At 43.6% G+C, this 9277-nt stretch overlaps 1 protein-coding gene across 1 annotated transcript; it reads right to left on the reverse strand.

Annotated features, from left to right (window-relative positions):
* Positions 1-599: 599 nt before the first annotated feature.
* On the reverse strand, positions 600-8465 carry LOC147330987 (protein SPMIP1). Its single transcript, XM_086294265.1, has 5 exons — positions 8432-8465; positions 7752-7939; positions 7188-7365; positions 1762-1864; positions 600-900 (listed from the first exon to the last, which is right to left on the reverse strand). The coding sequence occupies exons 2-5, from the start codon at positions 7934-7936 to the stop codon at positions 782-784; spliced, it is 585 nt and encodes a 194-aa protein (XP_086150391.1). The 5' UTR covers positions 7937-7939; positions 8432-8465; the 3' UTR covers positions 600-781.
* Between the last annotated feature and the right edge of the window lie 812 nt (positions 8466-9277).

The following is a 9277-nucleotide window of genomic DNA, read 5'->3' on the forward strand; positions in this document are numbered from 1 at the left end:
AGAGGAAAGTTTCCTTTAAGATGAAGGAGCTGGACAACTAGTTTCAAACAGATGATAAACTGAGGAGCTGCACCAAACCCCAATAAAAATTAAAGAAGGGTTATGTTGTACTGTGAGTCATGCACTATTTTTACAGTCCAAGAGCAACTATGGAGCACGAAATGAGCAGAAAATATAGTCTTTAAATAATTATGTTTAATTAGGAATCAATACTAGCCTGTGCTGTGTAACATTTCCTCTGGTGGCTCATTGGAATACACCTAGTACTCAGGTTTCAGGTGTATAAAGGTCAGTTGCTTCTTCCGGACTCTTTCCAGGCAAGATACTCATTAAATATCCAACACTTGGTATCAGGTTATTAGACACTTAACCCTACAGCCATGTGCATTGTAAACAGACAGCATTACAGGAAGTACTGGATTTCAGGATGGATTGATGGGCTGCATGTGCACTTTTTATTCCCATCACCATATTCCTGACAGGACATTTTATCTCATGATAAATATGACCACTTACAGGTGTACTCATGTATCAAAGCTTTGTTTTGTCTTTTGTTTGATAGGAAGTCATAATCTAAGTAGTTCAACACGTACCTTCGAAAACTTCTAAAACAAACAGAAAAAAAATACAATTTTTTTTTTAAGTAAATGAGTTTATAATACCAGGAAATCCCCAAATCACATTAGCCTAGGGTTATAGTTGGACATCTGTTGGCACGATTGCCTTTGAAGTGCTCTTTACCCTCATTAAAGAGCAGCCTCTGGTATGGGGTAACAGAACCTCAGCCTAGGGTATCGGTGGCTGCTGGGCGGCTGAATACCCCGTTCTTTGCATAGAAGGTGTTCTTCACCAAGGATGACCTGGCACTGGATGGAGTTCTGTAATCTAGCGTGTAGTCACCTGTGGATAAAGGAAGATTACAATAATCTGAAGAATTACAAATTTGAGCGGAAAGCATCTACAGATCTACAAATCTGTGGTGGCAGACAGGAACTGAGCACATTCACAGTAAAACCTGTCTGAGTTAATCACAGTCATGGTGTGAATGTTGTTCAGTTAAACTAAGTCTGACACTGGCCCAGTGACCTCCACAGGCTGGACCCAGTGATGCACTGAATAATATTTAGTTAATAAAAACTCAACAATTTCTATTACTACAACTGGAAGAAATTGACCTAATAACAAAAATCTGAAAAATATGATTTTGTATGAGTAGAAGCTGATAAGGTAAGCTAGCAAAAAATGTGCAGAAAGGATTGTCAGGCAGGACCATGTGTTTTTCTTTATTTTCATCATACATATATACTGTTTCAGTGGTGGATGTTCATATTAATCACGGCCAGAGTTTCAAATAATCTGTTCAGCACATGCACATGTAATCTCCCGGCATCAAAACCTCAGCTTTCAGACTGCTCTGAATACTCTAATTTACTTTTTTCCTCTCCTATTGGATCTATATGATGTTTGCGAGAAAGGTGGGACATGCCTGATATGAGGCACATACCTCTGACTGTGATCAGACTGAAAAAAAAACAGCTTGCATTGTGTAACCTTTAAGATATTTAAATTCCAAATAGTGACTATAGTTTAATCAGTCACTGTTACAAGATCTCCTGGTATTAAAACACAGGATTACTACCGATGTTATAGTACATTTAGTACCTAATGGTGATTTTTGATTCAACAAGTTTATCTTTCTAAAGTTTATGCATCATTTTACAGTCACCACACCACAGGGGGCAGATTGTGACTCCATCGTACCAAGCCTCCAGCCATAATCCCAGGAGGAGAGCAGGGGAAAGTTAAACTTCTCCTCAGGTTTAATGTGTCCACGTCTGTGCAAGTACAGAGTTCTCCCTTTGCCCTGCAAAAGACACATAGATTACATAAAACATCACTTTTACAAAAATGTAGGAATATAGGGATATACTGAATAAAATTACTAAAATGATAAAATGGCAGGGTTTATTTTATTATAGCTAATTATTAGGGGTGCAACGATACACAAAATTCACGGTTCGGTTCGGTTCGATACTTTGGTGTCACGGTTCGATATTTTTTCGATACAAAAAATGTTCATGCTTTTTTTAATTTGTCATTTATTAAAATTATAAATATACATTTTAACCTAAAAGTATAGTTTTTAAATTTAATGTTGCTGAAACAACAAAATAATAAAAAAAATAGCTCTATCTGATCGAGGAATCACTCATCTTTGGAAAAGAGAGTTTATTACAGAGAAATGGCTCTTTCCAAAATAAAAGCTATACTATACGCTTCTTCTGGGGTATATTCTCAGCAGCATATTAAACATATCAGGTCCCCATAAGGAGAATCATGTGCTAACGGCTGTCTAAATGACTCGGGTAAAGTTTGCAGCAGCGTGCTTGTTGTTTTTGTCTGCTTCCACTTGTCTTTGCACTAGGATGATGTCGGCGTAAATGTGCAGTCATATTCGTTGTGTTCCCACTAGTGCTGTCAGCGTTAATCTCGTTAAAATGACATTAACGCCATAACGCGGCAAATCTCCGTTAACAAGTTACCGCAGATCGCCCCGTGCGTGGGGCTGGACAGCCAACACGTTAACAAGCTAACTGTGCTAACGCACTAGTTTCCACCAATGTAATTGAGCATTGCGTGGCACATCCGACATACTGTTTTACTTTTGTCCATGACGCGCTTACCATCAGGGTCATACTTCACATGAAAACCAAAATAGTTCCAAACACCAGATCTGAATGAGGGTGGGGGAGGTTCAATTTCGGGTAGCGTTGAGGCAGTTGCCATGTTGCAACGAGCTTAGCTTCTGTCTTGTTAGCTTGCACTGCGCTCAGTGGATCTGCACTCGACAGTGCAGCCTAGGCGGAGTAGATCCACTGAGCGCTCAACACAGACAGCATCGTCAGAAGAAAAGTTGATAAAATAAATAAAAATGTTTGTATTGTTCGATACATATGCGTACCAAACTGAAAGCACTGTATCGAACGGTTCAATATCGATACGAGTATCGTTGCACCCCCACTAATTATCTTTCCAAGTATCTCAAAGGATTAAAGAGGACATTCATCATGGCTCCTGCCACAGCAGATACTTGCAGCTCACTTCACTCAGTTATGCTACAGTCACACTGTAGAAAACTGGAAATTGTGGCACAACCAAAATATCGTGAACTTGCAGTCTGATTGCCTTTGAAATGGTTGATTTGAGCACAGGGACAGGTCTGTGACCACTTATGAGTTGCTATCTTCTATGTGTTGTCAGCAAGATGGAGTCAGTCCAACAGAGAGAGGTAAGTGGAACAGAGAGAGGTAAGTGACGGACAAGGTAAGCGAATCATGTTGTAACTGATGTCAGACCCCGGAGATTTTTGTGGAAAATTAAAGCGAATGGTAGTTTAGAATTTAGAATTGAACAAATTCCTTTAAGCTTCAGTATTACCAAATACACTTATCAATTGTCTTATAACTAACAACATTTGTCTAAATCATCTCCAACACCCTGGAGAACAACGGGGAGAGTTTAGAGGCTCTCCAAGATTACATCAATCGGTGCTTCCAGGATCTGGTAACGAAGAAGGCCCAGAGTGCACCTTCCCCGGCCAAATCGGAGACAGTGTCGTCGAAAAGATGTCGCCCGGCAGATTCCCCCGGCATAACATCGCCAGCCGGCAAAGATATTGCCGACATACTGGAGTCAATCGACAAACGACAAACTGCAAGTCCAGTTTCGATGCAAGGCTGTCCTTGGTGGAGATTCCTCACTGGGAATTTAAGCCCTTGCAAGAATCCCTGGAGTTCAGCCAGCAGCAGGTGGAAACGCTCGCTGCTGAAAATGCCACGCTAAGGGAGTCGGTGAAATGTCTCACAGACAATGTTACCCAGCTAAATAGAGAAAATAAAAAACATAAAAGAGACAGTTATTGATCTACAAGCTCGTGGCATGCGTGATAATCTTGTATTTTCTGGTATTCCAGAAGCCGCTGGAGAAGCCGCGGAGACTACGGTGAAAAGCTTCATCAAAACCCACGTGTGGGGGTGCCTACTGGGGTCAGTGGGGAAGCTGGCCCCAGGGATGGGTCACTTGCCCCTCCCTTCCTTCCCTCCCCATCTCCAGCTGCCTCCCTCTTCCCGCTCCACCACAATCACCCACACATGCAGGGCCTTGGGGTAAAGATGTGTCACCAGGGTGCAGGGGAGGCATCCCCCCCTCTGTCCCCTTCTGGCTGCCTGTGCCCCAATTTTATCTCACAATTTAGACATTCACATTACTCACACTCTCATTACACATACATATAGGATCTTGGGGGTGGGCACAATCACGGAGTCCAAATTACCATCAGGGTGTACACCTCACCCGTGGCGTCGTTGCCCACCTCTCAATTTTAAATACACTTAGACATTGAGGGCTATCAGGAGGGACTATGCGCTTATCTGCTGCTCCTTGGCAGGTAGCTCCATGCCCTCCTGGGTTTTAATTGCACCTTAGAACACACATGCATCAACACTACAATGAGCGGGTGGAGGGAGGTTTGGAGTCTTCTCCCACCCCCATTCTCTGCGGCCTGCTGGAGCGGGAGGGCTAGGTGGAGTTGGCCGTCCGACTGCGGTCTGGAGTGTGGGGCCTCCCTGCTGCTACGGAGTCGGGGTGGTCTGCCTCTCCCCACCGCAGGGAAAAGGGTAACACCACCTGGGTCTGGGTGCAGTTTCCCCCTCCAGGGGCAAGGGTACCTAGACCTGGAGCTTAGAGTACGCTTGGGGAGTATGATCGTGTGTACAGTGTCTCTTTATGTCTGTCTCCACGTTGGGTGAGTGTTGAGTAATTGCATATGAGAGCATGAGGGTGGGAATGGATGTTTGTATCTGTGTGTGCCTGCATGTCTGTGTCTATATGTCAGGTTGGGTATCAGACGCCACCTCTCTGGGGACATCTCAGGTCCTCCAAGGTATGGAGGCCTATCTCCCCCCACCACTTCCCCTGCCAGTGGCAGACGGCCTCAGACATCGGTGCGTTGGTGGTTCTTTGTGTCCGGGGATGGGCGTCCGGGTACACACCGGCTCACTCCTTGGTGGCTGCTTATGGCCTGGAGCCTGGGGCTCGCTCGGGCCACTTCGGGGGTGGGGTGCCCTCAGCCTCTCGGCCTGGGGCTCGGTCACTCTGGCACAGCTGGCTGGCCTACCGTCACTGCAACCCCCCCAGCTTCTGCTCCGTGGCTGCTGAGTGACCCCTCATCTGGGGCTCTCCACAGCTCTTTCTGGGACAGTGGCGTGGCTGCCCCTCTGTTGGTCTTCCTTGGTCTCTTGTGTTCTGAGGGCCTCTGGATGTCTGGAGTTTTGATCTCCTCCATACCTGCTTCATGCCCTGGAGGACGGGGCTGTGGCTCCCCACACCCTCTAGCACAGAGGTCGGCAACCCTAGGCACGTGTGCCACAGTTGGCACGCAAAGGGTTAACTGATGGCACGACCATAGCTGGACTGGCCATCGGGCATACCAGGCATTTGCTCGGTGGGCCGATGATTTTTTTTGTAACGGTATAAACAATGAAAGGTGGTGGATTGGCCAGATGCTGGCCGCTGTGTAAAAATAACTCAGTTGTTTGGTGGTGGCTTTGGCGGAGCTTCCACAGATTCAGTAAAATTAACAAGTGGAGGCCAGCAGGTGGATGAGGGAGAGGGGAGACCCGAAGAGGAGAGACCCGAGGCAGCCGATGGTCCGAGTGTGAACTGAACTTCAGGTAAGAAGTTATGACCTGCAGTCTATCTGGGTCAGATATAAACCAAGTTTAGGTGGAGTTTATTTTCGTTGTGCTGACTTTTTACAGTCAGTTACAATAACTCATACTGCGTGAGCTAGCATGACAGTTTCTATACAGCTGGGTGGGTGCTATGATGTTACTGATAGTGAACTTTATTTTATTCATAAGGTTAGTTAGTGGAGTTGCCAACCGTCCCGTACAAACGGAATCGTCCCGCATTCAGAGAAATTATTGCGCGTTTCGTGTTGAGCTGAGAAGGGCTAGTTTGTCTAGGATGGAAAAAGACACAAAGACACAAAGGTGGATTTATTCTGTCGTTATGCTGCACAGCTGCCTCTTCTTCTCTCATTATCTCCCCCTCTCTCTCCTGTTGCTACTTTAATCATGAAACTGATCAATGAGCAGCTGATCGGCTTTTCTCTCTTGTTTGTTTATCGCCCACTTTGCGCCAGAAAGAGGAAACTGCCGGTTGTCGCGCTAAACAGCAGCACGTTTAAGCTTTATCAGCTGTTGTTAGAATGTATTTAATATTAATTTCTAGTATCAGTTGATGTTTGCTGGAGCCACAGCTGTAAAAGCTGCTGGTCATGATGTCGGTTTGTATATCTGGTGAGAGGGAAACATGAAGATGAAACCAGGAGATGTCCTTACTGAATCATCAGAGCTGAACAGGTGATGGAGAAACAGGTTTACCTTTTAGGTTACATGAGTGAGTTGAAGGGAAGTTATGAACTGTTTCTGAGAGACAAATAACACCAGGATCCTTTTTTATGTAGCTGACAGCTGGTAACTGTGCAGGGGCGGATCTGGCAAAGTTTTGCCAGGGGGGCCAGGCGGGGCATTAACAGGGAAAGGGGGGCACAAAGAAATACTTTCTTATTCTCTTTTAAAATGTCGGGCTGCTATTAAATAATTATCTGAAGCTTACAACCAAAGTTTTTATCTGACATAAAATGTATGGAAATCATACATATACCAACAAGACTGTACATCACTGTCACAACAACGTTTGTTTTCATTCAAAGGCTTAATGGCTTTAATACCTGGTGGGCCGGTCTTTAGTCAAGCCCGGGCTGTTTTTTTGTCCCAGTCCAGCCCTGGGCACGACACGCAGTGAATTAATCTGAGAAGGTGCATCAAAAAATAAATGGCCGCGCCAGCGGTGCACATCGCAAATCAGCTCGCATAGGCACATTAGTTGTGCCGCTTCTTAATGACGGTATCTTAGCTAATAACCCCAACTACCAGATTCAACTTGTAATTGGCTAAAAATAACTTAGCCTACTGGTAAGAGGGATGTTGTTAGCTTTCCATATTCCGACACTTCAAAAGCTTCAGGAGCTTTCCGCTGAAAGCAAAAGTGATGATATTTATATTTAAATGTTTAAATGTTAATTTTATGAAAGAGAGTTTGACTGTCAAAGTGATTCTTACATGGTGAGAGGAGTCCTGATACAGAGCCTCTCTGGTGTGGGGCGAAACCGGCCTCATTAGAGGAGGCACACTGAGCTGCTGTTCACCTCCCACAGAGCACACAGGAGGAGGAGAAGGGCGACGAGGAAGAAGGTCGCTCTGCTTCTCAGTAGTCCTGGCAACAAGAGGCACAACAGCCCTGATGGAAGATAAACAGAAAGTTAATGTTTATTTTCATGCGTGTGTAATGTCATGGTCACTGGAATCTGTCATGTTTCTGAGGTTTGGACTCTTGGTTAATATTAAATCAAGTCACGTTTATTTATGTCCCACATTTAAGGCCAACAGACGCTGACCAAAGTGCTGCACAGCAATCATCTACAATGTTGGTTAATATTAGTGTCACATTCATGCCTAGCTACCCCCAGTAGGTTTAGTCTAATTATGTGGGTCTCAGTAACATCAGATAAATCTGCTTTTACCCAGACCATGAAAACAAATGATAGCTGAGCACATGTGGATACTCAAGACAACTAAGGTTTTAAATCTTCACTCTTCCACTTTAAAATAAATGAAGGGGCTCACTGAGGGTCAGCAGGTATCTTTGGCAGCTGTGGCAGCTGTGTGGGCTCTTTGCTGTTGTTCCAGGGATTGTAGCAGGATGGGTAGAGTTTGGCATAGCGGCTCCTCCAGGTTAAACGGGTCAACATCTCCTTCTTGATCTGCTCCCTGTAAGAGTTCTGGCTCTGAGTCGTCAGCAGGTCGCGCATTTCCTGCCCGGAAAGCCAAATTTAGTGTGAGAACAGCTAACACAGACGCACAAGTTGCTTTGGGCATTGTTTTTCTGAAAGATTAATAGTTAACACATAGAACTAGAAGAAGCCCTCTCAGATAATGTTTATGCCCTAATTTTGAGTTTTAAAGAGCAGAATCACAATACCAAACATCTGTAAGATGCAAATAAATCACAAATGTCACTGTCTGGACAACTTTTAATACTTACAAATAATTGTGCATTTTAATTTAATTATCTTGTGTCCATTTTTTGATCCTTCTTAAGCTGGAGCTAGCTCTGAAGCTCTGAGTCCCTTTTATTTAAACAGCAGCTCCACAGAAACAACACAACAGCCATCACAAACTGGCCATAAGAACAGTCAATGAAAAAGTCACAACAACATATCCTACCAGAGTTATAAAACGGCAGATTATATTTTTATAGTATAAACAAATGGCAAAAGATAATTGTTAGATATAATATAGTTTACCTTTTGTTCAATGCCGAGCTGTGCAGGATCAGTTTCTCACTGTGGAAATGAGCTGTGGATCAGATAACGCTGGGGAACGCCAGGAAACACGACACTCCCTGTTTTTCAACTCCTACATACCTGTGTGTTTGCAAATAGATACCACTGTGGGCACTAATATCAACTAATAAAATTCCTCACAAGTTTCTGACTGATAATTTTTCTTTAGTCACAAGCTAAATTTTTGGCAAATGTTGAGCAAATGGGAGGCCCTGCCTTTCAAAATAAGTCTCACACATGTGTTTTGGCAATTGAGTTTTTCTGTTAAAAGCTTTTTGTTGTTGGAAATAGGCAAGAATAAAGAAAGACAACAGAAAAAAAAAGAATAAATCATTCCACAATCAATCCAATATAATTTTACTAAAATTATTTCTGTACAATGACTTTAGTATATTAGTCATATTAAAAAATAATCAGGAGGGGAAGTGCCAGATACCATGTGATGCTAATTAAATGCATTTTATTATCAGCAATCACCTTCCCCCAACAGGGCGCAATAGATGGATGCACCTCCGTCAGCCTGGTTCTTCCAAAGGTTTCCTCCTGTCAAAAGAGAGTTTTGTCCTTGCCACAGCAAAATATTAGTAAAGGCTCTCCAAAACTAGAATGAGGAGTTGATTCTGATAACTGATGAGTGTTTCATTTTGTGCCATTTAAAATGAAATCCAACAAACTCATTTATTCATGGCTGTTAGGAAATCTAGAAAAATCTTGGAAAGGAAGAGAACCATAATGTAGAAACTTATAAAGTGTCTGCTGTCATGCAGTCCTCCACTCATGTTTCAGCCCCATATTCTCTTGAATGCA

Source organism: Aulonocara sp. 'chitande type north' Nkhata Bay, linkage group LG5 (assembly GCF_057382095.1).
Source record: "Aulonocara sp. 'chitande type north' Nkhata Bay isolate Kocher_YH1m ecotype deep benthic linkage group LG5, A_spYH_male_GT1.1, whole genome shotgun sequence".
In the NCBI taxonomy this organism is placed as follows: Eukaryota; Metazoa; Chordata; class Actinopteri; order Cichliformes; family Cichlidae; genus Aulonocara; species Aulonocara sp. 'chitande type north' Nkhata Bay.

Coding starts and splice junctions, on each gene's coding strand:
- LOC147330987 (XM_086294265.1), bottom strand. CDS start 7,936: ATGCGCGACCTGCTGACGACTCAGAGCCAGAACTCTTACAGGGAGCAG. Junction 7,366..7,751: donor AAGATACCTGCTGACCCTCA/GTGAGCCCCTTC, acceptor ATCTTCCATCAG/GGCTGTTGTGCCTCTTGTTG. Junction 901..1,761: donor GGATTATGGCTGGAGGCTTG/GTACGATGGAGT, acceptor CTTTATCCACAG/GTGACTACACGCTAGATTAC.